Source organism: Bos grunniens, chromosome 13 (assembly GCF_055505025.1).
Source record: "Bos grunniens cultivar Pamir isolate PY7600 chromosome 13, Bosgru_T2T1.0, whole genome shotgun sequence".
Lineage (NCBI taxonomy): Eukaryota > Metazoa > Chordata > Mammalia > Artiodactyla > Bovidae > Bos > Bos grunniens.
Genome location: NC_141177.1, coordinates 64,741,219 through 64,768,723, shown reverse-complemented (window position 1 = coordinate 64,768,723; position 27,505 = coordinate 64,741,219). Strand labels below are relative to the sequence as shown.

The 27,505-nt window shown below is 37.0% G+C and overlaps 1 protein-coding gene and 1 long non-coding RNA gene across 51 annotated transcripts in view; one reads left to right on the top strand and one right to left on the bottom strand.

Moving 5' to 3' along the window:
- PARD3 (par-3 family cell polarity regulator) overlaps positions 1-27,505 on the top strand; it is a 579,141-nt gene that overhangs the window by 320,528 nt on the left and 231,108 nt on the right. For 35 of the 50 annotated variants that reach the window (XM_086334618.1, XM_086334607.1, XM_086334603.1 and 32 more), the window contains 6 exons: positions 1,122-1,205; positions 12,401-12,526; positions 13,516-13,895; positions 17,670-17,809; positions 20,735-20,863; positions 23,132-23,170. In XM_086334618.1, coding sequence (XP_086190744.1) covers positions 1,122-1,205; positions 12,401-12,526; positions 13,516-13,895; positions 17,670-17,809; positions 20,735-20,863; positions 23,132-23,170 — 898 coding nt within the window. The remainder of the gene's footprint in view (positions 1-1,121; positions 1,206-12,400; positions 12,527-13,515; positions 13,896-17,669; positions 17,810-20,734; positions 20,864-23,131; positions 23,171-27,505) is intronic. The other 15 variants (XM_086334597.1, XM_086334624.1, XM_086334622.1 and 12 more) reach the window with 1 other exon arrangement.
- On the bottom strand, positions 8,663-12,112 carry LOC147361116 (uncharacterized). The gene is made up of 2 exons (XR_015139777.1): positions 11,977-12,112; positions 8,663-8,983 (listed from the first exon to the last, which is right to left on the bottom strand). It is a non-coding gene; the product is annotated as an uncharacterized LOC147361116 (long non-coding RNA).

The window sequence follows — 27,505 nt, the reverse complement described above, 5'->3', positions numbered from 1 at the left end:
CTGTATACATATTTTCAATTTTGATTTGTTTGATATTCCTATCTTTAATTTTCTTGAGTCTTTGTATTACATAACCAGGGCACTTACAGTACATAGGATTACCTCAGGTTTTTATTTAAGGCATACAGTTGAAGTATTGGCATTTTCCAGTGCATAAGAACTGTCCTGGGATCCTGATCAAGTCCATTGGTAGTTACTTATGTTTGTCCAGGTTTCCTTAAACTAGATACCTAATATCTAGTTGAAATAGTATTTCCAAATATTGATCATTGGATCAGTACTGTTTAGATTTCTGTGCCATGCTCATACCCACAGAAATATCTACAAAGAAAGTGAAATCTCACTGAAATGGTTTAGAAAATTTACATTCTCCTGATTACACCAATTTGCAGTAAATTTGGGCTTATGATATTAATATTGAAGTACTGTACTTATGTAGTAGAAATCTACAAATGAAGTCGTGTAACTTCATATAAATAGCGTAAAGACTTTAGAGTTCAATCACAAACGCTCTTAAGGTAATTGTTTGATTTTTCATGGGTGTCCAGTGGGGTTGTGTCACCTGCACGTGGACTGAGCTTACAGCAGGTAGGATATTAGGAGTAAGGGTGGTGGCATCCTATGTGGACGGCTACCTGCAGCGGCAGAGCTGTGCCCTTACTGGACTATTGGAAGGATCAATGAGGTGACCTGTGCAGGAGCGCTTTGTAAATTATAAAGTGCTGTGCAATGGAAACCTCTTTAGCCCATTAGTCTTCGTAATCCTTGATTAGATATTAGGATGGGAAACTTTCAGTGCAAGTCTAGAGATCTGATTACAAAATGTGGACTTGGACTATACAGAAGAGCAATGTCCTGGGTGATTTTTAATGTAGTTATTTCTGATGATTGCTCCCCTCCCATGCCATCAGACTAGCGTGCAGGTATGTAGTGTTGAATGTGCTTTCATCACCATGCTTCTCTCCAGAATGTGAATGTATACGAGTGTGTGCCCCTTGGAATTTTCGTTTTGTCCTCTTTTGTTGTTTACTGTGTGTCTGTGCCGTTGCAGTTTTGTGTTTGGTTTGATTTGGTTTGTGACAGTACATGTTCATGCTCCCTCATTCATCATTGTCTCACAGTGATATGGTAAAGCTCGTACAAGTCCCCAACGATGGAGGGCCTCTGGGAATCCATGTAGTGCCTTTCAGTGCTCGAGGCGGCAGGTAACGTATCTTGCAGGTTTTTAATTGAATCATAATGTACAGTGTTTTATCTTCATTTATGCTCAGATGTAGAGTAGTGTTGAGTTAGTGTATGCTTAAAAGAAGCCTTTTCATTTGGGGGCCACTGTGCCTTCCTTCACACATATGCATCATAATCACAAAAGCACTTAGGCTGATGAAGAAATGGGCATTTAAATTATTCTAATAATTTTATTGTTCATCACATCCATGCAAACATTTTACTACGCTGCAAATTGATGATAGCCTTTATTGCCAGAACTCCAGCTGAATGTGCAAAGGTAAGGAAGTTATTCAGGCATTTTTCTGGAAAACATGTATCCAGTATAAGTTATCTGGATAACATAGAAAATGATTCATTGAAAATTTATTTATATGTTTGTTTAGTTCTTTAATTATATATGATTTTTATAATTGTGTTCCTAAAATTTTTAAGTTAGAGAAGCTATAGATTTATTTCCTCCCATGTGATCTGTCTCCTGTTCTATCTGCCCACACAAATGGCAGTTTTGCACTGTTTGTTAGTATGACTTCATTACTTCATAAAACATGTATCCTTAAAATTGTCAAATGTTACATGAGTTTCTTTTACCCTACAGCTTGTTTTCAATGACAGAATTATTGTTTGTTTTATATATATTCAAATACTAAGAACTGATTTTGCAGCTAATCACATCAACTAATCAAATGTTTGATGAGTCTTTCATCATCCGTGAAATACTGCCTCCTCCTAGGGCTTAGGGAGAGGCATTAACCTTTGAGGTTTAATCTCATCCTCTCTTATTTATCCATCTAGTTATTACCAGCTGAAACATATTTATGATCTGTTTGGCTTTTTGGTTTGAACTTCTTTCTTTTATTGTTATCCCTTTATCTATTTATTTATTTATTTTTTATCTATTTATTTTTAAACTTCCTTTATGCTGGGAGAAGAAAACAGGGAGCTGGAAAGTCACCTTAGGCCAGTGAGTGAGAACATAGAACATTCTTTCAACTCTTGCCAAGGAATTATAAGCATCTAGTATGTTGTAAGAGACATTGGAATGTCAATTACAGGCATGTGACTGAATTATCTGTTTAATTTTTTAAAATAAGTGTTTGAACAATTGTACCACCTTCCTAGTATATGTTCCTGACCGTGCTGTGTCCAGACTTCATGTTTCTGATAAAGCACATGCTTTATGGAAGGTCTGGAAGCTGATGCATTGATTTACCTTAGGCTTCCCTGGTGGCTCAGATCGTAAAGCGTCTGCCTACAGTGCGGGAGACCCGGGTTCGATCACTGGGTCGGGAAGATCCTCTGGAGAAGGAAATGGCAACCCACTCCAGTATTCCTGCCTGGAAAATCCCATGGACGGAGGAGCCTGGTAGGCTACAGTCTATGGGGTCGCAAAGAATCGGACACGACTGAGTGACTTCACTTTCACTTTCACTGCTGGAGTAGGAGGCTTGAAAGTGAGCATTATTTAGCAAGATGTGAAATTCTCCTGGAATTGACAGCGGGGTGTTAAATTCACAGACTTATGACCACTTTTACTTTTTTCCCTTCTCTTCTTTTTTTAAAACTCTAGAGAAACATTAAACTTTCCTCAAAGAACTTTCATTTAAATGAGCTCAGTTGTTTTCAAAATGGCCCTTGCCTTTATCTCCTTTAAAAATTATAATTTTAAGTGATCTCAAAAGTTAAATCCCTTTTCCATTTATTTCATGAGTAGAAAAATAAGCTAAGAGGGTAAAATGCATGAATGATAGCTTCCCAATACTAGTGTGCCTTTAACTGCTTGTGGGATATAACTCATCACAACTGAGACTTAATTGTGTACGGACCAGCTTTGAACCAGTATTTCAAACATATTATTTTCTGTCATTTATTACACATTTTCTACTGCATCGTGAAAGGATATTGGGATAAAATAGGTAGGTAAAAAGCCTAAAGCAAAAAAACTGTAAGATAGAAAAATTAATCTACTGCAGATTAATTCAGTGGAAGGTATTTTTACTGGTTACCATGGCATTTCATTTTGATATACAGAACTCATTCAACTAGACAAGGATCCCTTTGCAGAACTAGAAGGTGTCATTTTTAATCCCTGTTGATTTGGCAATGTAATGAAGAAAATCCTGTACAGCATTCTTGTACAAGGGACAAAGAGATTAAGACAATGAGATTCTTTATAAACCCTTTCTAGGCATCAGCAGTTTTCATACTGGGAAACAGAGCAGAATTCTTTCCCTCTAACACCTGTAATGCGTCTTTGAGCTTCCTCCTTGTCTTGACATTCCTGGTTCTCTGGAGTGAGGCGGAAAATGCAGAGAACAACGGGAGGGCTCCTCCAGAATCCTAGACGCCAATCTTCAGGAGCCAGACACACCCATCTCCCTTGTTCTCAGAAATGCTGACAAGTAAATTCTTGCCAGTCTGTCAGAAACCTTCCCAGGCATTTACTGAGTGACGGTTCCTGTGTTAGGTGTTGGGAAACAAGGATGAATGGGACATGGTCTCTCTCCAGGGATTTGCAGTCAAGATGGAGTGATAGCCAGGAACTCACACTATTATAATTATGTGATAAATGCCGACATTGTGAGTTGATAGAGGAGGGGTTGTCTGAATTAGGTAACTGAAGCTGGCTTGTTGTAGAAGGTGATTTTAATTGAGATGACACCTTATGAAGGAAGCTACATCAGCTCCATGGTGACTGTGAGGGCAAATTAAGCAATGCAATATAGCATAAAGGGGGAAATTAAGTGGAACTCGTGAAGAAATTGCATATATTATCCAGTGGGAATATAAGAATACATATTTGTGGGATGTAAGTTGAAATTTCTGAGAATAAGTTCCTTTGTGCAAAATTCCAGTCATACTTGGGCCCCTCTCAGTTTTGGAAATGTAATTAATTGAATAACAACTTACTGAATACTTATTTTTCTAAAAATGACATATACATGTCAGTATTGGTTTCTGATTTCAATTTCAAAGTCAAAAAGTTTTAAGGAACAGTACAGAATGGGAATCACACATCCTAAAGAGAAGAAACTCCATGCAAAACATCTCAAATATCAAACATAATTCAGGGAAATTGGAAAAAAAATGAAGTCAATGTTAGAGAAATTTTTAAAGCTACTTATGTATTCAGTATTATTTTGGCCTGCAGTTAAAGAAGTTTTTTGAATAAAGATTCTGCTGGATCAATTTTAAAAAGGCCATTTTCTGGAGTGGGTTGAATGTTCTTGTGACAACTGGCTTGTGGCTGCCCTTCCCCTAGCCACTGCTTTGGGCATTAAAAACAGAGACAAATGGCTGCACAGGAGAGACTGTGTTAATATCCCTTGATGCTCTGTTTTTCTATAGTTATCATCCTGTATTTTATTCAAAAATATAAAATTAGCTGATCCCCACCCAGAATTCTTTATTCACAGTTTCGCTACCTTGAAATCAATTTTCACTTCACACGTATAATTTCATTTCCTCTTGATTTAAATGTCAAACATAACCTCCTTATTTAAATCACAAGTGCTACTACTTTCAGGAAGGCTCTGCCAAGTAATTGTCATTTCCTTTGGCAGAAAAACCATGTTTCATGTTAAAGTTTTTTATATTTCTAGGACCTAGCCCAACAGTATTGCTCAGCGAAGCTTACTGTGACTATCCCTACTAACTCTGCATTGCTATTGAAATAAAATACATGTAAAAATAAATATCTGATGTACATTAGAAATAAAACAATAAGGATGTATCCTGGCTTGATGTTAACGAGGTTTGCCGAGCCTTTCCAATTACTTAGGAATATGATTGTGTTGTAATATTAAATATTTAGAAAGCAAGATAAAATGTATATTCTGAAATAGGGGCTGGGCTTTTGAAATAATAAGATTTTGTAGTTTTAAGGGACTTAAAGTCTAACTGAGAAATATGTACTATATAAAGAGGTCTATACTGTGTGTCCAGAGAACGTGATGCATGTGTGTGGGAGGATTTAGAGGAAGTGGAGCCGTGAAGCAGCAGATCTTGATCTGTTCTTTAAAGAAAATATACGACTTAATGCTAGTAATGTCTGAAAAGATCTTCTTTCCAGGAAGAAGATATACGAAAGGAAGATGTTCCATACAAATCTGTGTGATTTGCTGAGAAATAATGATTCGAAACAGAGTGTATTGGAAATGGCTCTTAGAAAGCACTTTATGAACAGCCTATGAGACTTCATTCTGTAAATAGTAGAGAAATTGTTGAAGGTTTTCAAGAAATATCATTGTATTATTTTTTAGATTAGCTATTATTCTTCTATTTGGTTCCAGTCTAACTTATAGAAGACATTCTTAATCTTTTCCCCTATGGAAACACATATGGCTAAAGCATATTATTCTTTTTTAAATTAAATTTTATTCTTTATTTTTTAAAGCATATTATTCTTAATAAAGTGCCGCCTGCTTCTCTGTTTCTTTTCTGTAATGGACATAATTGAATAATTTTTGTCTCAAATAAAACTCAAGTGTTTATTAAGTTTTAACTAGTCTGTATAAAAGTTAGTAGACATATTTGGAAGGTCTTAAGAAAAATACTTATCTACTTAATAATTCAGTGAAATTCTATGAACTTGACTCCTCTAATACTTACATGAGTTATAAATAGTGTTAGTTTTAACTCTTAGGTCACTGAACCTTTATTATATTACTTTTTGCTGTAAAAAACATGAAAATCAGAAAGCTCATCTTCTTTCCAGAATTCCCAGTTACCTGTGCCGTCTTCCCACTTTGTGGCAGACAGTGATGGCCTCAACCACACGCTGAGTCTTCATGTTATTGGCCAAGGGCTTGTTGGGAATAGTCCAGGATAAGAGACACATTTTGATGCACCTTTTTTGAGACCACAGATAGTTGGGACAGTTCCTGGCTCTGTCTTTCGAGTAAGTGCAGCCTGAGCAGGTTTCCTTCACTTAGCCTCAGTCTTCATATCTGAAGGCTAGGACACTCCTGTGACTTTATATGGTTTAAATAAGAAAATACAGAAACTTACAAAATGCGTGTAAAATTCCTTTAGTGAGGTATTTGGCAGTGGCAGCTAATATAATAAGAATGGTGTTGACATTTCACCTTCCACTTATCTACCTGTGATGCGCTTTAAGATTACCTTTAAATGCTGTGTGGTCTGGTTGTCTCAGTTCAGTTCAGTCGCTGAGTCATGTCTGACTCTTTGTGACCCCATCAACTGCAGCACGCTAGGCCTCCCTGTCCATCACCAACTCCTGGAGTTTACCCAAACTCATGTGCATCAAGTCAGTGATGCCATCCAACCATATCTCTGTCGTTTCCTTCTCCTCCTGCCCTCAATCCCTCCCAGCATCAGAGTCTTTTCCAGTGAGTCAACTCTTCGCATGAGGTGGCCAAAGTATTGGAGTTTCAGCTTCAGCATCAGTCCTTCCAATGAACACCCAGGACTGATCTCTTTTAGGATAGACTGGTTGGATCTCCTTGCAGTCCAAGGGACTCTCAAGAGACTTCCCCAACACCACAGGTCAAAAGCATCAATTCTTTGGCTCTTGTTGTCTAGGCAAGTGCTAATGAGACTATATAATAGTGGAATATGATCTCAAAATTATCTCTTCTATTATGAATATGAGATGAAAATTTACTGTTACATAATAAATTTGAGAATTTCAGTACACACTTATTTAGGTAGTTGGGTGTATTTTTTAAGAAGAATTACAGCCAATTTGAATTTCATGGAAACAGCTCAGGTGTTAAGAAGAGCTTTATTTGAGGCTTGTATATTTCAGTTCACCTTAGAGTTTTTAAGCTGAATATTCACTTTTAAAAGAATAAATATCCTCTTGCACTTTGAGTTCTCTATTTCAATTCATTTCCCAAAAAACACAATTTATTTACTGAATCTGTATCCTTTTGTCTGGAAGATTTCAGTTGTTCATTCTCAGCTGCAGATTCATTTTGTTCAAATCAAGGGGACACACTAAATGCATTTGTTTTAGAGAGAAGAGTTGTATTTTACATTTAGATAAAACTTGCTTTTTTAAAGGTAGTAGTATGATGCCTATAATTTCTGCCCTAATTTTAAGGAATTCTCTATTTTCACTTTGCCATGTTTTGGTCCACTTTATCTCATCCACTAAAGGTTAAAAAAATTTATATTAACTTGGAGTTCTTACTGTGGTTCTGAGGGATTGAATGTAGGTCATTGCCAGCCCAGTGTCCCAGGCTCAGTGAGGGGAGAGAGTCCTGCTGCTGGGAGCTCGTTCTGCTCATGCCTTCTCTGCTTTTGCTGTAGTTGTGGTGTTTACACTGTGTCAGCTTTTATTAAGATGAATTATGATCATTTCCATACAGCTGGGTGGCAGTTGTGGGAGTTTACGTTATCAAAGCAAAACTCAGACTTGCTCAGCCAATTTAGATGTCAATAAAACATTTGTTACTTATTTTCAGTTTTATCATTGGCTGTAATTTATACTTAGGATTGAAAATGTTAACATGTGTGACTGAGTTTGTTTTAATTAAGTGTATAATTAGGCTAATGAACCTTGTAAAAATGTAGTGGTGCAATCCTTAATATAATCTAAGCAGTTAAATTTCTAATTATGCATCCAAAATCATGTACAGAGATGCTGCCTTTCCACGGCTGGCTCTCTGGGGCTGTATTCTCCTTCTTTGCCCCCTTTTGGGGATAAGAAACATTGTACAAAAGCCATGGTGAAAGACTTCAAAGAAATATGTGTGTATTTACATATTTTTTAATGTAGGAAATTCATTCAGAAGTGGGATTTGTACATAGCGGACGTAGTGTGTTTTCCCCTAAATTTTTGATAAGATAGAGGGACCAGGGAAGAGAGGTAGTTTGGGGGATGTTTTCAGTTTACCAGGAGAAATCCACTTGCCCAGAAAGCATCTTGCCAAGTCGGGTTCACATTAAATTCATGCAGGAGGTGAGGAGGTGCTGCCCCATGTAACCGGGAGCCCTGGTGCTGTGGCTTCCCGGAGTTGACCTCCCTGCTGTGTAATAATGACCCGCTCTGTCCTCCTGCACCTTCCAGCACAGTCTAAATTCATGCAGGAGGTGAGGAGGTGCTGCCCCATGTAACCGGGAGCCCTGGTGCTGTGGCTTCCCAGAGCTGACCTCCCTCTGTGTTGATAATGCCCCGCTCTGTCCTCCTGCACCTTCCAGCACAGTCAGGCTGGTGCTTTGCCCCTGATCCTTTCCCCAAGCTACCTCCCCTCCCCACGGCCCGACTCCTCTTCTCCGTCTCCTCGCTCTTCTATCTTTCGCAAAGTGGTTTCTTCTGATGAAAAGTGGTTGCCCTAATAAGGAATTCTGGTACTGACTGCCAAGAAGGAAAACCACTCTCTACTCTGGCATAGAGTCATGCCAAAACGCTCTGACCTTCACGACCTTTAATTATTCTCTCTAATAAGAGTGTTAAGGGAATCACAACAGCATCGGCACTCGCTTCTTTATTCCTTTAGAGGGAATTCTTAGTTGCTGGTTGAATTTGCAAAACAGACTCCTAAAATTTGTTTCTAATTATAAATACTGTCTGAACTGCCTTTTCGTGGGCAGTGGGGGCAGGAGGGGTGGAGACGTCTCTGCTGGCAGACACAACTTTCCAGGAAGATGAAAATCTCTGTTATTACTTCCCATTGATTTCCCTTCAGAGGGTCCTCTTCATTCTGTTTGGCTGTCATGTTATCAGTTCAATTTTCTTGTGAAGTTTTTTGATCGTTCGGTTCATTCCCATTCCTTTTGTAATCATTTTCACCTAGTGAAGCAAATAGGATAATTTTGCAGATTGTACCATTTTCCTTTTCAATTAATCCATTCTTTTGAAGAGAATGATTCTAATAGTGTGGTCAAGTACTTGGAAATCAGCAGGCTACTGACGTCTCCTTAATTCAGTCTGTTCTGTTGTTTCCCTGATCACTTGCTGTGTCACTCAGGGTGAAATTTTTCCCTTTCTGCTCCTCTACCCCCCCACCCTCAACCACCCCATCAGCTCTCTAGTCTCTAGTGCTGTGAAAGAGGATTCTGAGGTTTCTGCGACTACTTTAATAATATTGGATTCTAAAAACTCATTTAATAAACCTTGGCAATGTTTCATGTAAATATGATAGCATACTTGTTTTTGACTTGTAGCGTTTTTACTGTTTGTGAGGATTACTCAAGCATTTGGTTGTATAAGAGAGCTTGTATAGAAAGACAAGCCATTCCATGAATGAAGCATGTCAGGCCTTTTTACTGTATATTATTATCCTGGAATGATTCCCATGGGGGGAAAAGTAGATTTAAGAAAAGAAAAATGATTATCCAGATGAATATAAATCCACGGACCTATTCATCTGAAGAATATTAATGCCACTTGTAGAATTAAATTACAGATTTCCAAGTTAGATTATTTAAACTGTTATAGATACTGAAAGGTTTTATTGGAGATACATTTATAAATTTAAACAAATGACTCATACTAGCTACCTGCTAAGTAATTTCCATTAAACTTGGTCTGACTTTATCCATTTCCCTAAAAATATTCTATTTCAGAATACACAAAGTACTTCAGAATATATAAAAACATAATAATTTTTAGACACTTGAGATCACAGCAATGTTGTAACTGTATTGAGAAATTGCTCGTGATCTCAGTGATTAAAAACTAATTAACTGGAGTGACTCTTGGTAGGGCATGCTTTTACTCAGGGGCTGAACACATGAACTTGAAAGAACTGTTGCTGGTCCTTTGAGGCAGCTTTTAGCAGCAGAAGTGATACCAAGTCGTGGTTCTGTTAGGATTGCCTGTGGGTGGCTGAGTCATCTTTTCTTTCTGCTGTGCTCTCATGTGGATGCTTGGATGGCAAAGTGGCCTCATGTCTTCTTCTGGTTCCACTATTACCAATAACTGTGATTCAATTTGATTTCTCTTGTTATTTTGTCCCACTCAACAGAGACTTGGGTATAACTTAATGATGTGATAGAACACTTTGTTCAGTTGCCCATGCGTGTGTGCGCGCTCAGTCACTCTTTCCCATCTGACTCTGCGGCCTCATGGACTGTATCCTGCCAGTCTCCTCTGTCCATGGGATTTCCCAGGCAAGAATATTGGAGTGGGTTGCCATTTCCTTCTCCAGGGGATCTTCCCAACTCAGGGATCAAACCTGTGTGTCCGCATTGGCAGGTGGATTCTTTACCACTGAGCCACCTGGGAAGCGCATAGACACAGACAAATCACAGGAAAGCTTAGGAAGGTACACTGTGGGCCTGATTACATTTTAGGGGTCACTTTACACTTACTGTGCACTTTGGTGACGCACAGTAAGACATCACTTCCTGCCAAGCTGGGACTCTGACAGCTCCTCTCACGCTGCTGGGTCAGTGTACTTTTTCTTACCTTTGAGCTTAGAGGAGTTTTATATTGATTCAGTTCCAGTATATGACGGCAAGTAACTAACAGTGACCCCGCCGTATCTCTCACTAGTCACCGCGTTTCTTAGGCTCTTCCACTAGTGGGTGTTAATCCCCAGGTATTAACGTGACCAAAAGGCAATGTAAATGTCATGTAAATGTCATCTCCTCTTAGTTCTTGCAGCAGGTGTACTTAACCATAGTAAGACACTGTGCCTCTTCACTATATCTAATAATAAAAATTAGAATGACATCAATAGTGACTCAGTAAGTATTCGTCAAAGAAACAGGGTTAAACTGTAGAATAACACCCCAAAAACAAAAGGGCCTTCACCTCAATGCATTTCAGCTCAGTCCTGTATTTGGTATAAATGATACCATCATGAAAAGAGGATCTGATTCTGCGTTTTATTTCATTTATTCTATTTTGCAAAAACTTGTTGGGAGACTTGTTTGCCTCAGATAAACCTAAGCACCCATTCATTCAGTTTTCATTTGTCAAGACCTTACTACAAGCTCAGGCCCATGTTCCCCACTTTCCAGGAGCTGACAGGGCAACAATAGAGATAAGAGTGTGTGTAAGTGACAGTGACAGGGCAGTGAGATCAACAGCAACAATTACCTCAAAGGTTTAAAAGCAGGATGCAGTCTCCAATATTGGGGCATCTTTCTATTGGACAGTACATACTGCAGATTGTATTCCGAGGGAAGATACAGATAGGTGATTGGAAATTTGGTGTCTTCAACTTTATGCAGGATTCTAAATGCTAGTTTCCATATGGGTATTTTTTATGTCTTTAAATATTAGGATTATGAAAGAAAATCTAAGCTGGGGACAAACTGAAAGTAAATTCATAAAAATTTTAACATGATCATGATACAGAATAGATCTAACCGTCAAGTAAATCAGAGCATCAGGACTAGGTGAGGATTCCTGTTACTTATGAAGCTGTAATCATATATAGTGTTTGCTATTTCTGTGGGGTGTATAGAATGTCCATCCTGTCAGCCAAGGAGTTGGTGCTCCAGACCAAGTACATTTGCAATAATCTTTTTCCCCCGTCCATCTTGGTCTCTAAAAGTTCACTCGGGCTTTTCTTTCTACTTGAAGTTTGACTTAACACTGAGAGCTGAATGGTGACTGCCAAGATTGGAACTTGTCCCTGGCTTCCTATTTTCTTCCGAAGGGAATTATGGCAACAAATTACGTACTTCTGGGAGACCTAACAAGTTTTGAAATTCAGAACATGAGGCAATATCAAATTCAGATGCCAGGAATGGAAACTCTTCTATTTTTGAAATCTTCCCAATTCTCCTTCTCAAATGTGCAATGCACCCAGGTTAGCTTCTCCTCCTTACCTTTCCTTTCATGGAAAGTTGGGGTTGCCATCAGCACTGTACCAGCTGGCTTGAAACAGGAAACTGCCAGACTGCTCACAAATCCATGCTCATTCACTCTGCCCGCTGCCTCAGCCACCAAACCATTAGGCCCACTCTGTTGGAAGCATTTGTAAGCATAGAGAGAAGTGTACACTTTATTTCAGAAGCATAACTCTGACACTCCAGAAACAATTGCTCATATTTATTGAAAAGATCCCTTTCTATGCACCATTTATACCATCATGATTTTTGTGTTGGTGTTATTTTAAAATGTCTGAATAGCTATTTAATGCACCCCTTTATTAGGCAGTCTTTGTAAATATAATACCAACATTAAAGCAGTAGGGTATTGTGCACAGTGGCAATATTACACGTGTAACGATTTGCATTCTTAATGTTCCAGAACCCTGGGGTTATTAGTAAAACGATTGGAGAAAGGTGGTAAAGCTGAACAAGAAAACCTTTTTCATGAGAATGATTGCATTGTCAGGATTAATGATGGCGACCTTCGAAATAGAAGATTTGAACAGTAAGTGTGGGCTGCCTCATTGCTGCTCTTTTCTGCATCAGGCATGACGGAGTGCAGGCCATGGGAGTGCCTCGGACCACGTGTCTGTGGTCTTTGCCTTCCTGCCGGAGAGGGGAATTTTCTGCCATTCTCTAGCTTTTAAAAATTTCATCAAACTCCAGGTAATCACTACCATTAGACTATAGTCTTTAACGGCACTTCTTCAGATGTTATGGGCCCAGTTTAGGCTTTACAATTTGGCAACTTCCTCACCTTCTGGAAAATTCACCAGGTTGCTAGTTTTTATTATACTTTTAGCTCATACTACCAACTTTGTCACACATAACATGACAAGCAGGCAGATTTTCCTTATCTTGATTCAAGCCCTTACTCAATTAAAAAGCTACAAATTCTCCAGTTCCTATCAAGTAAGGCAAGAATGAGCAGGAATCATGAGGACCCAGTTTAAGACCTGACTAGGGATCCAGATGAAACGGAGGAGCTTCTTGTACTGGTCTTGGAGTTGCACTGCGACCAACTGCTCTTGGGTCACTGAAGCTGTATTGGCATTCTTGAGGGTTTTTTGCATGTAGAGACTTGGATTAATTTTTCCAATAAATAATAGATCGTCACTTTGTATAGTTTTCTAAGTGTATTTTTAAGTATGTTTCTTTAAAAACTCGATTGGTCTCCTTGCAAGGAAATACTTAATAATGATTTTTAAAAGTCCTATTGGATAATGTTATAGAGAGGTTATATTTAATTTCTCTTAATATTGAAATGATAATACCTCTTATGCTTAAAGCTACGGTGTAACCGAATGATTGACAGTGCAGGAACCAGCATTTCAACTGTAGTTGTAGACAGTTTTGTCATTTTTGAGAATGAAAATTTATATTGGGGTTGTTTTTAGTTTCAACAAAGTCTGTCCATCCTTGTTGCTTAATGCATACACTTAATTGAGTTTGCCAGTCTTTTTTTGCTAACTTTCCATTCTTCCTCAAACCCAGAGCACAACATATGTTTCGCCAAGCCATGCGGACATCCATCATTTGGTTCCATGTGGTTCCTGCAGCCAATAAAGAGCAGTACGAACAACTGTCCCAAAGCGAGAGGAATAATTACTACTCGAGCCGCTTCAGCCCTGACAGCCAGCATGTGGATCACAGGGGCGTGACCAGCGCAGGGCCGCAGGCTCTGCCCAGGGTGTCCCGGCTGAACCCCCCACCCGAGCACGCGGACCCTCACCCCCGACTCCTACCTCAGAGCGCGCAGCCCTCGGGAAAGCCACCTGCCGCTCCGGCCCTGGCAGGACACCATGTGTTCAGTCCCAGCAGTGGTTACAACACCAAAAAAATTGGCAAGAAGCTTAACATCCAGCTCAAGAAAGGTACAACTGATCTTCCCGTCAAGTCAGCTTTCTGTCAACTAACCCCAAGCACCTTAAGTCTTATCTCATTATTACAACTGACATGACTTTTAAAGAAAGTATTTCAAGTTGTGTTTTTTTATGCTTTTCAGATTCCCTTTGCTGTATAAAAATTTACATCTACAAGTTCAGAGGATAAGGCTTTAAACCTGATGTTTCTAGGAAAGAGGTAGTGGTTATGACTGCAGTATAATTGTTGACAGCGAAGGAAATAGGATTCCAGATGTTACCATCAAGCCCAAAGCAACAGGGAGGCTTTGACTGTTTTGAGTGCCCCATTTGATGTCCAAGAGAACTAGAGGGATTGAGTCCTTTGGAGCTATGGGCGATTCCTGGTGGAATGCTGGAGGCCTTTGGCCCCTTGTCTCCTACTCTTCTAGAATATCCTGTTGCTTCCCTTTCTTAATGTGCCAAGGAGAATCGGAGTGGCCCTGGCTAATACTTCACCCATGCCTTACATCAGTGTGTTTTGTAAGGATCTCCACCTGCAGATGAGAAAACCCTGCGTGCTGGGTGACGTGTGTCTGCTCTGGCCTTCTCCATGACTCAGAGCAAGCAAACTGCTAGGCTCTTTTCTGACTCCCTGTCACTGTCCCCTCAGACACTGCCGTTAATCATCCCTTCTAGCTGAGCATTTTTATGTGTTTTTAAATCATGTCCCTCAAAATGGTGTCATTATAAAGAATGTTTCTCCTTTTATGAGGTCAACCATCTCCCACGGTTAGTTGGAAAGGAACCCAAGAGAGGTTGAGTGATTGCTGCAAGTCACGTGGCCATTGGTGGCAGATTTTTACTAGAAACTTTTCCCTATCCTGACACTGAGACCATTCAATTCTTTTCATCTGGTGTAGGGTTTCCAGTGCTGTAAACTCTGAGATTCCTATTTCCTTCCTAAATCATACTCTTTCATTGGACTTTATGTGAACCACAAAAGCCTTCTTTCTGGTGACTGGCTTTTTTAACCTCCAAATACTTGGTTGACCTGATCAGGAATTGACAGTCTCACTCCAGTTTTGAAGCCTCTTACAAATACAGAATCATATCAGCTTAAACCCGTCTCCTCCTGTTAATACAGGAATATCAGGTAAATGACAGGACTTGGTTTTTAAGCAAAAGCATATCAAGGAGCACAAATAGAGTTGTATACAACATAAAATTCTGCTTGGGGTCTCTCAACAGAGGAAGAATATTTTCCATTGTCACCGAGATGTTAGTTCATAAGTACCTCTGCCTTTTTACTCTGATATAGGCATATTCATCGTTTAATATACAATTGTTATATTACCACCTTATGATCTAGTATGAACTTTTTAAATGAAGTGAAATCTTATTTGCCATTAAAGGAATCACTCTTTTGAATACAGAAATGAATAGTTTATTTTGATGGTATTTAAAAATAAATGATTACATGTATTACAGAAGCTAATTACATATGTTACAGAAGCTAATTTAGAAAGATTATGCTCGCTCAACATAAAATAGAAATAATGGTTTTCTTTTAAACATTTTTCTGACCTTGAGTTATATAATTGATATGGAGCCTCATAGAATCTGGCTTGATTTTCATTTATTAAATATGAGATTATATGGCAAAAGGCAGAAACTGCCTGTGCATTCTGCCAATACTTACAAATATTTTATAAAAAAAAAAACAAACAAACTGTGTTCACTCTAAACAACGGTGACAAAGAATGCTCATTGGATTAAGTACTAAATATAGATGCTTTAATGATTGAAGTTGGATAAGCTTTCATTCTAGTTAACAGATACTATTTTTTCTAATTATTATTGTTGCATTTAACATTTTTAAGGAAGTACATCAAAAACATAGTGTTTGTCAGTGTTAAACTTTAAATTCAGTTCAAAGTTAACTGATACAATTTGAATGACAGAAGCTCTTTATAAACTGAGGTCAATCCTAAGGAAAGGCTTCATTATAATGATTCTTTGGCATAATTTTGGAACTGTGTCATATAACATGTCAAAAGAGAATAGCTCCTATGTACTTCCTTCCATAATTATGATTTCTTAATATTTATTGTCATTTTGGCATTCTCAAGTACCCTGCTCTTTTGTAGAAATTAGCTTTTTAATAAAGTCAGAGGAGAAGGTCAGTGATCTATTTCAGTCAGTGCAAAATGTTTTGTTGGCTTTGCTAAATGAAAATTGATATCTATTTATCTTTCTTTGAAAGGTCATTGTCTGAACTTTTGGCTTACAGATTTAGGGGTTATTGCTGATATTTTAATAGTATTGAGGTTCATATAACAATCAGTCTTTGTAGTTCATAGAAATTAATATTACAGAAGGAGAATCATTTAGATTTTTTTTAATAAATGTTATTGCAAGTCATTAGAGTTTCATGAAAGCACAGAGACATATGGAAAAGTCCCAGCAGAATAATTAGGAAAATTTCATATAGACAATATGCCATTCAACTCTTCACAAAAGGCTTAAGAAAGTAACAGCCCAGGCACATTAAAGTGATTTCAGACTTGAAGTAAATGAATGTTTTATTTGAATTTGAGAATATTTGCTGTAGGTTTTGTTATAAGTACCATGTTTTTTTTTCATTTCTACTTTGTTTCTTCTTTAACCCACATTTTTATTCATATTTATTTTCCCATGGATGGTTGTTTACCTAGAGATTCAAACCCTTACTTACCATTTTTTACTGAGTGCTACATCCAATTAACGAATTCTTCTATAAAGATTTTTCATCCCTTTACACATCTCTTTATTCTTCCTTCATGAACAAGTATTTGTCCTCATGTAATTTAACTGGAATTGAACCCAATACCTTAAAAAGTAACTCTTTAAGAAACTCTGGTAGAAATTAATCATCATTGGAAGAGATAAAAATTCTGTGAATCCTTAGAAATTTGTCATTATCTCCATACTTTATCCTGAGTTATTCTGACTCGCTGCATTGTTGGTTTCATTGATTTTGAACTTTTTGCATTGAACTTTTCACTGTATTGAACTTACAAGGGTGCCTGTTGAGAAAGCTGCCAAAGAGCCTGGAATTGAAATTATACAAACCAGCACAGTGATGGGTAATTGTGTCATTGGTTTCAGTACTTTTAAACATTAGATGGTGATCCTCAGACTTGGTAGCTATGATTTCAGATGGGCAATTTGCTTTTGTTGTTTTAAAGAAATATACATGGTAAGATTTAGGTGAATTAGCAAAGAATGAGGCAAAGATAATATGGTTTATCCTGTCAGTTGGGGAGGTCCTGTTATCCATATCTAGAAACATTTCACTGTTTCTTTTCCATCATCCTAGACTTGTTCTCTTCCTTTTCTTTACTGCCTACCCTTCAAATCTGAATACCATTATTGCACAATAACACTTGATATTTGAGATAATATGAATTTTAAAAGAAGGGTTTGTTTTGTGTGTGTGTGTATGTGTGTAGAGAAATTGTTTATTTTCATAATCAAAGATTTAAAAACATTCAGCAGGCATATTTGTATATTATTTTCACCTGAGTATGTTCCCATTACTTCTTAGACTAATGAATCTTCATATATGTACCATTTAAACCTGCTACAATTTAGTCTATTTTGAAAATCTATTAAAAAATTTTAGAGTATTAAAAGAAATGGATACCTTTGTGAAAATGGATACCTGTGTCAAGATGAAGTAGAGAATAATAGCAAATTCTTTATGTGTATTTACCTGTGAAATCTCGCCTTTTTTTTTTTTTTTTTTGCCTGTTATACATTCAGGTACAGAAGGTTTGGGATTCAGCATCACTTCCAGGGATGTAACAATAGGTGGCTCAGCACCAATTTATGTGAAAAACATCCTCCCAAGGGGTGCTGCCATCCAAGATGGCCGGCTGAAGGCTGGTGATAGACTCATAGAGGTGAGTAGCTTCCCGCATCCCAAGTTCCATAATTCTTGAAAAGCTCTCTTTTGAAGGGTCAAGGTTTTCCTAACATTTTCATAAAATTTGAAATTAAATTATATATTTTAGAAGTAGTATGCATCCTAAAACAATGTATTTCCGCTTCAGTTTTACATTTCTCCTTGTTATTTGATGAGAAATGTCTTTCATTTAGTTCACTCATAAATTTTTAGTTACTTGGACATTTGGTTTATGAGATAACATAACATTTGTCATTATGTAAGTACAGTGTCTGTTAGGTTATATTTCTGGATGACTTTAAATTTATGTCTGGCAGTATAGAAATGTTATCTCCTCTGGAATCAGAGCAGAGACAAATGAAGTAAATGAAAACAGTGTGTCTTGATGAGAAGAACAAGGAAATTTGGAAATGTCAGCGTGGAGAATGAATTGAGACATAAAAATCAAATGTCAGGGGGGAAAAAAAGATAGTTTTTCAAAGTTTCCTTTCTGTACCTCATGGGTTTCGGTTCATTGGTCTTCGAGGCTCTCTTTGACATACGTAGGATGGCTAATTTCTGTTTGCCTGAGTTTTGTGCATGTAGAAATTAAGGTGAAGATGATTGAGAAAGAGGGCACCTTATTAGTGGTTTTTCTTAGTGTTTTCCTTAGAAAACAGTCTTTTAGTGGTAAGTGCTGTGTTTTGTAATTATTAACTAGCATTCAAAAACTAACTTTAAATATATGGAAGGGGTAAACAGCAAGGTCCTTCTGTCCAACACAGAGAACTATATTCAATATCTTATGATAAACTATAATGAAAAAGAGTATTTATTTTATTATTTAAAAAAATTTTCATTGGAGTATAGTTGCTTTACAGTGTTATGTTAATATCTACTGTATATCAAAGTGAATCAACTGTACGTATCCATATATGCCCTCTTTGGAAAAGAGTAATTTCTCTTTTTGGCTGTGCTGTGCACATGTAGGATCTTAGTTCCCCAACCAGGAATTGAACCTGTGCCTTCTGCATGGGGAGCATGGAGTTGGAAAAGGTTATTTTAAAAAATAGTGTATATGTATGTGTATAACTAACTCACTTTGCTGTCCATCAGAAATTAATGCAACATTATAAATCAACTATACTTTAAAAAATATACTAATGTTAAGGTAAATGTTTATGATGTTATCCTTTTTTCTTAACTTGTAGTCTCATATGTAGCTTGAATCTCTCCAGCTCTAGCTGTCCTCCTAAAGATTTTTTGAAAAGTAATGAAACCAAGGAATAGCTTCCAGATTTTTTCCCGCATATACACTTCAGGCCTAGATTCCTTCAATCTTCCTCTTTCCTCTTTGTCTGTTAGCATGACACCACGTTTTAAAGGGATACAGATAGAAGCCCAATGAAAAGAAAGGTTTGAGTACAAATTGTGTTTCTGATATTGTTTGCTGAAAGAGCCTCTTGTCCTCAGGCTATGAGTGAGGGTGGGTATTAGTCCCCATTTGTAGCCGTAGCTTGTTTCATTTAGAAAGTGTCTCATCTGGGACATGAGCCTAGTTATTTTTTGCCCCTAAATAAAAAAACCAGTCTGTCTCCCTGTCCTTTTCCCTGCCTCTCCTTGCACACCCCCCGCCCCTGCCGCCTTCTTCCTCGCAGAAAGTAATCACTTTATTTTTGTGTCTCCCTTTCATCATGTACTCGCTTTACTTGGTGACACATTACAGAGGCTTTTGCTCTACCTTTTATGGAATGGAAGGGCCTGCGACCTGTAACTCTTCAGAATTAGGCTTTCTTTTCTCTAGCTGTCAAAGCATATTTTACCCTAACTTTATAGTATCCATAGTTATATCTACAGAATACCAACAGTATATCTACAGAATACCAACAGTTCCACGGGCAAAAATGTTTTCTGAGTAGGATATTTTCAAGCCTGTACATTTAAAACAAGTATCATGTGATTAATTTTTTAAAATGATCTAGAAAATTTTTGCTTTCTTTAAACCTGTTACTACTGAAAGGTTCTAAAACATATTTTAACTACAGGAAAGTTTTGATGTTACTATTTAAGTGATACACTTAATTGCCTTAACTCAATGTTATTTCTGTCTGAAGAGAGTAGTATTGGATACTTTTTAAAAGAAATTTCATTCTCATTTCTGTTAGCTATGTCCTGTTGCTGATAATGTTATTATACTTTCTACAACAGTGATGAGATTCCCCAGGATGTGGTTGTTTAAAATCTATCTCTGTCTTTTTTTTTTCCTGGTAGAATTCTCTTAAAACATTGAAAAATCTTGAGATGAAATACTGCTTGCCCTCTTTTTATTTTGTAGAGATTCTTCTGTGTTTGCTATTTAGTGATAAAAAGTTATTGTCATAATTTTCAATAACATTTCAATGAAAGCTAAGATGCTTTTACCAAAATATTTTTAGTGTGTTTTTCTTGCCTGGAGAGTCCCAGGGGCGGGGAAGTCTGGTGGGCTGCCGTCTATGGGGTCGCACAGAGTTGGACACGACTGAAGCGACTTAGTAGCAGCAGCAGTAGCAGCACTACCCTTGTAAGGGCGGCACTTTTTAATTTTGATATAAGAAAATCTGTGATGAATAGGGCATCACAGAATCTCAATTCAAAAATAGAAGGTTTTGTGCCAATGTGGCATTGTAGATATATTTGTATCTCTGGTTACTTGTTAATGTGCTAGTGGCTATGCTTTTGATTTATTGATGAGATCTGAAAGATTGACTGTTTCCTGCTTTGCTTAAAGATAACTGGTATGCCTTTCATTATTAGCCCCAGCAGCCTGGTGATTACCATATCAGGGCAGAATATACCATGCAATGAGTCTTGTTCCATGGCAGACATGGTCAGTTCTAGAATGTGTCTCGTCTCCTGTTAATCTGTTTGTGTGGTATCACTGCTGAAAACTTTTTGTTTGTTTTAGGTTAATGGAGTCGATCTTGCAGGCAAATCCCAGGAGGAAGTTGTTTCCTTGTTGAGAAGCACCAAGATGGAAGGGACTGTGAGCCTTCTGGTCTTTCGCCAAGAAGATGCCTTCCACCCGAGGGAACTGGTGTGTAACTTCAGAGCAGATGAATGGTTTCCGACACACATGAGTCAGGGATCTGGGCTAGCTACCTGCTAGCCAATGTTTATTAAAACATTTTCCAGGCCATTTCTACATTTTATATATCTTTCAGCCTTAACATAATATAAGCATTCTTTACTCACATTTCCTCCGTTTTGGAAATAAATATCCACAATGTTGCATGCAAGAATATTTGAAAATCAAATTGCAGGAATATTTTCTAGGACAGCAAATGTTTATTACTGAACACTTTTAGATGAACTGATTGAATACAGAGATGTCGATTATTCCATAACTGTCACTTCAAAGGCTGTTATTGAAAGCTTGCCATATTCTCCACTACATATGACAAATTTTCATATTTCAAGTTTTCATGGTACATGTAGCTAAGCCAAATAAACATGCTTGCTTACTGTTGTATGAAAAAGAGGGCCTTCATTAAATAGTCTTACTGAAAGTAAAAAGACCTGAGATGCAGGAAGCCCTGGGGGCATTAATTCCTAATATAGACATTATTTGGGATGACATAAAAGAAAAGGGGTTTGTTTGCAAACTATTTATTTCACTTTTTATACATATGTCAATGTATCTAAATATTAGATACTGGTATTTGTGCAGTATTGATGTGAGTGAAATATGTATATTAAATTGACATGGTTCTTGGTAATATAAGTAATCACCTTAATTTTTTTGTTTTGATGTAGTAGGAAAATCAATTTACTTCAAAAACAAGTGGTATTTGATATATTTCAAAAGATATTCTAGTTGGGTCATTTTAGGGCATTTAACCTGTCTTTCAGATAGCTTTTAGCTTTAAACAATAATTAATCCATATATACTAGAGTGGGTAGGTTTTAGGGATGCAGTTTCAAAATTCTTCTGATTACCCTAATTCTCTTAGGCTAATCCTTCAAATACAGATGTGTCATGGTTAGTAAAAATTCCCCTTTATTATATAACAAATACCTTTTAGTCATGGAAATATCTCATCCCTTGGTGACACACAATTTCAGATTGTGATAGGGCTGAAAACTGAACACTTGTGTTTTAAATAGATTTTAAGAAATGACAAAAACTTCTTTATTTCTGTTTAAAAATGTTTAATGCATTATTTCTCAATTTAAATTCAGTTTTCCATTTCCCCCCACTGTTATCCAATTTTGTGCTTAAAATGCCACCTGATCCTAAATCTGGAGTTGTCTCTATTAAATTGTAAATGAGCACTTAAAAAAAAAAAAAAAAGACTGAACTTTCTATGCAGTGAAGCTTTAGCCCTTCCTCAGTGTGTCTGAGCCTGGGTGATAGTTGGCATTATTAGGTTGCCAAAGCTTAACTGCTGCTCCTACAGCCTTTTCTGAGTTCCTGCCAGCATAGACCAGCTTAAGGTTAATCAGGTTCTCCTGGCCCAAGTTTGATCTTCCAGGCTTCTGTTTTCCCCTTCTGCTGCTTTCTTTTTTTTTTTTCTTGGTTATTTAATTTATTGCTTGTGAGCTTTTCATTAAGGAGTGAGCCAGTAGGCCGTCAGTTTATTATTCACATTGCAGCTGCTATACAAGATTTAAAAAAAGAAAATTCTGAAAACTTAAAGGTGGGGGGTGGTGTTTAAAATGATCTTTCAATCCAGTTAACAGAACGCTTTTCCTTTCTTTGGGGTGTTTGTATTTAAATTCTATGTCTAAAGCAAAATTTATCAATAGGTACCTTTTTAGTAAGTCAACCATATAACTATATTAATTAAAGCAACTCTATAGTACATGAAAACCATATCACATTTATAACCTGTGTAATATTATAAAGTATAATGCTTGCGGTTCAGACTGTGGTTCAGACTGTTATTATCTGGCCTAGCTATCAAATTACAATATACTTTATAATTTAGACTTAGTTAGGAAAATTAGAAAACAAAATTAGAAACAGTGCCAGGAATAGAGAAGCAGTTTTGTAGGATTTGTTTTCCTCCCAGTAATAAATTCATGATGTACTCCAAATGAGCAACTAAAAATTTACATCTAGAGAAAAATTTTAAAAGAACCACCCCCAACAGCACACACACACACACACACAAGATAATAACATAACCATATCAATGAAACTTTGCAAGACAGAGTAATATATCAACCATAATTTGATCACCTATAAATTTTGTTGATCTTAAGAAAAAACAATTTTTCCTTGAAAGTAAAGCTGTGTCTCCCTGTGTGTTGAAGATGGCTTTGGTCAGTCTGTATTTATGTTTTTCTTCAATTCTTCTAGAATGCAGAGCCAAGCCAGATGCAGATTCCAAAAGAAACGGTAAGAGCTTCGTCTTTTGCAGGATGCAGAGATGTTGGAAAGATAAATCAAACTAACTTCTTACTAATTATGAAGTTACTTGTCCTCTCTTTTCCTGGCTCATAATAGATCCTACATAGATTCATTAAATCTTAAACTGGTCTTGCTTTAAGTGACTTATTGCTACTACCCCAAATGAAGAATATTTCATGATTATTTTTGATCAGACAGGGCTAAAAAATGGACGTTAAAGACTCTCCTATTTACCTGCGTAATAAGAGGGACTAAAATTCTTGAGCTTCGTAATTTCATATACACACACCCACACACACTCACACACATATAAGACACACACACACACACACATATATATATGACACATACATACATATATATATGTAAAGTATTTTATGAGTTGTGAAGTGCTATATTACAACTGGCTACAAAAATGAAAAAAAGAAAAAGAAAACTCAATTCAAAAAAAATAGGACTATAAGGCATAAAAATGTGTCATAAATAGGAAAACTAAAATATGTCAGCAGTTAGACTAAACATATTGTCATAATAACATATTTAATAATTTTTTAATTTATTATCAGTTATTATGACATTTTATATGGGACTAAAAATTCTCCTAACAGAAGTAAGTTTTCACAGCTTTGATTAAAATGCAAAAATAGGTGTTTAGAAGACAAATCTTAATATAGGCTGAAAATAAAAGAATAAGCAGACAGTACTAACATAATGAAGGAGAAAGAATTGCCATATTAGTTTCTAAGCTTATGTTTTTGTGTATGTGGATGCACTACATGGGGAAAAAAAGAGAGAGTATTTTATATTGACACATGATATTATCCAGTAGAAAATCTAACAGACAGGATATTTTATACATTAAACATCACAGCACAAAAACATGTCATTCTCAAACCCTTGTGAAGAAAATGAAAATTTGCAAAACCATATCTACAGTGGGTGATGCTAGTACATATTTTTCCAAATTTGGCATGTTAGACAAATAATATGTCTAACATGAATATTATGAATCTGAATGACATAATTAACACTATTAAAATATAGTATAACATAATTTAATTTTCATTGACACATTCATAGCCAGACAGCTTTGAACCTAATAAACAAGCAAAATATCATTTGAAATATTCCATTGTTACAAAAAATGGATGTATAATCAGACCTCAGAGAAAGGTCAGGAAACAACCTGGAGAATATCACATGTTTATAAGTATAGGTTGTAGGAAATTCACAGCCTCCATTTTTTATCCATTAAATCAATAGGTCTGTGATAGTTAATCAAAATCACAATGGTGTGTGTGTGTGTGTGTGTGTGTGTGTGGTTATGGGTGGGGTAGGTTGAGGCAAAATCAGACAGATTAATTCTAAAGAATCAAGTGGGCCTTAAGAATGTCTTTTTTATTTCCTATTTTAACAAACAACAATGCTAGCAAAATGTATTATAAAGCTAAGCATTGAAATAGCATGATGTTGTTGTAGGAACAGACAAGTAGATAATTTAAACACATTGATGATGGAAGCGGTCCCAGTGTTTACATGTGTGCGCATGTTTGTTAAAGGAGGCATTTCAAAATAGTGGTAAAGAGTGGTTTATTTAGTATTTAGAACAATTGGCCATTGATTTTAAAAATTTAGATTCATTTTTCTTCACCATAAAAAATAAATCTCAATTGATTATGAAATTAAATCTAAAAACATACCAAAAAGTATTGAGGAAATATGTGAAAGATTTCTCTGTTAAATTTGGCTAGTGAATGGTTGTCCTGGCATGACAAAGTCAAAATGTCCTAAGAGAGCAGATTGATGGGTTTGTTTATATGTAGTAAAAAACTTGTATAGCAATAACCGCACCATGAAAGAGTTGCAAGGTAGATACTAAAAGCAGGAAGTATTTTGCACTGTGTTCCTTGGGTGAAGAACCACTGTTTGGTGTTTGGAACCTTAATATCATAGAACTTTTTGGAAAAGTGAATGGCGTCACAAGTAAACTATATCTGTTAATGCCTAAGATGATCTGAGATGGAGAATGATGCCATAAGATAAGCGTGTTCTTTTGGAACATGTAATCCGTCCTGGTGAGGAAATTGAGGACTAGCTCTGAAGTTTTAGATCACCACTGGGAAGAAGCAGCTTTGGCTTTAAAGGTGGTATTCCATTGGGAATGTCCAGGTGCCTTCTATTCTGTGCTTCACCCCAAACCTTTTGTGGTCATGATAGCATGCCAGGCTGCTGCTGCCACTGCTGCGTTGCTTCAGTAGTGTCTGACTTTGTGCGACCCCATAGAAGGCAGCCCACCAGGCTCCCCTGTCCCTGGGATTCTCCAGGCAAGAACACTGGAGTGAGTTGCCATTTCCTTCTCCAATGCATAAAAGTGAAAAGTGAAAGTGAAGTCTCTCAGTCATGTCTGACTCTCAGCGACCCCATGGACTGCAGCCCACCAGGCTCCTCCGTCCATTGGACTCTCCAGGCAAGAGTTCTGGAGTGGGGTGCCATTGCCTTCTCTGATAGCATGCCAGAGCAAATGCCAATTCAGGCACCTGAACAAAAGAGATGGTATGTGCATATGTGAATCTGACTTGAGATAGCAAATGGAAATTGTTTCTGATGAGGGTTTTCCAAGCTAGGTAAAAAAAAGTAAAGTTTCTTTTTTTCTTTTGTCTAAATGTTTTCTTTTCAGTTTATTGTTCTTTGGTCATCTCACACCTGGGTCTCTTTTTCTACTTTTGATAGGCAAAATCATTTTGGGCTGTTAGAGGTTGTATTTTAAAATTACAGTTTAAAAATTGGCTTTCAGGGTCTCTCTCTGCCTTTTGGTGGCAAGTCTTAAATTCATTCTCGTAGTGAAGTTCTCTGACATTATATTCGTTAAACTTTCAGATTGTAAGCACCGTGAGAATGGAATGCCCTAAAACCCAATTAGTTGATCATAATGACTCTCAGAACTGATTAAGTCTTAGAAATTGTAAAAAAGGTCATTTAGGTAGATGAGCCAAGCTGTATCAATGGCTGATAGACCTTTTAAATATCTGAGACTTGGATTTCTTGTACATCTTCTAAATTTTGTTTTAATTAGCCAGAGTGGGTAGCTAGACCCTACTGAGTTTTAGGTTATCCATTCAAAATTGGACAAAAAGCTGAATTATTTAGCATAGGCTCAAGGTCACTTATTGCATGACTTGAACAAACTCGTTGCCTTTGGAAAGTTTATTCACTTGATAGTTTATTTTTGTGCTCATCCAGATTGGACAAGATAATACATGTATGTATTAGCCAGGGTTCTCCAGAGAAATGGGACCAATGGGATATGTAGATAGTTATAGAGAGACTCGTTAAAAGATATTGGTTTGTGTGATTATGAAGGCTGGGAAGTCTAAGTCTGCAGTGTGGGCCAGCAGACAGAGACCTAGGAGAGTCCACAGCGCAGATGAAGTTCAAAGACAGTCTGCTTGAGAATCCCCCTTGCTCAGGCAGGCCTGTCTTACTGTTCTTCTTTAACTGATTGGATGATATGGAGGGTAATCTGTTTTATTCAGATTCACAAATTTAAATGTTAATCTTATCCCAAAACACCTTCCAAGTGGACACAAAATTAAGCATCACAATGATGTAGTGAATTTACCTACAGGCTATCAGGCCTTAACTTACCAAAGTGCCAGTTTCTTCCTTGGGCTTAAAGGACAGTGCAAAACTGCTTAGGAAGGCCCCCAAGAACTCTTCCTAAGATCCATGTAAGAATATCACTGTATGTAAAACAAATTCAGAGCTACTGGGTATAAGTAGGGCTTTAGAAAATAATAGTTTTTAGAGATGATGCTAGAGCATATGGATAAGATATGAAACATGCTTAAAGGTCAAAAATTTAACATGCATGGAATCTCCACTTGGGATCCCTTGCAGAGCCAGGGGAATCTCCCTGTAGAAGCTGCAAGGATACACTGAGGAAATTTGGGGATAAGCTAACTGATAGGTTATAATCTTGATCTGGAAAATTAATGAGCTTATCAGTAAGTCTGGTCATAGGCTTATTAATGTAATGGTTGTGGTAGATCAGGTAGAGCCTACCATGTTGACCCCACTGTAAAGTAAGAAAACAATCCCATTTATAATAGGATCAAAAAAACCCCAAAAAACACTTAGGAATAAGTTTAACCAAGGAGATGAAAGACCTGCACACTGACAGAGATAAGAATGGTGGACTGGAGTATCAGGAGCGTGAGGGAGAGGAGACACTGGTCAAGGAGTATAAACTTCTACTAGGTATAGGATGAGTGAATTCTGGAGGTCTAATGTAGAGCATGATGATTATAGCTAATAATTTTTGTA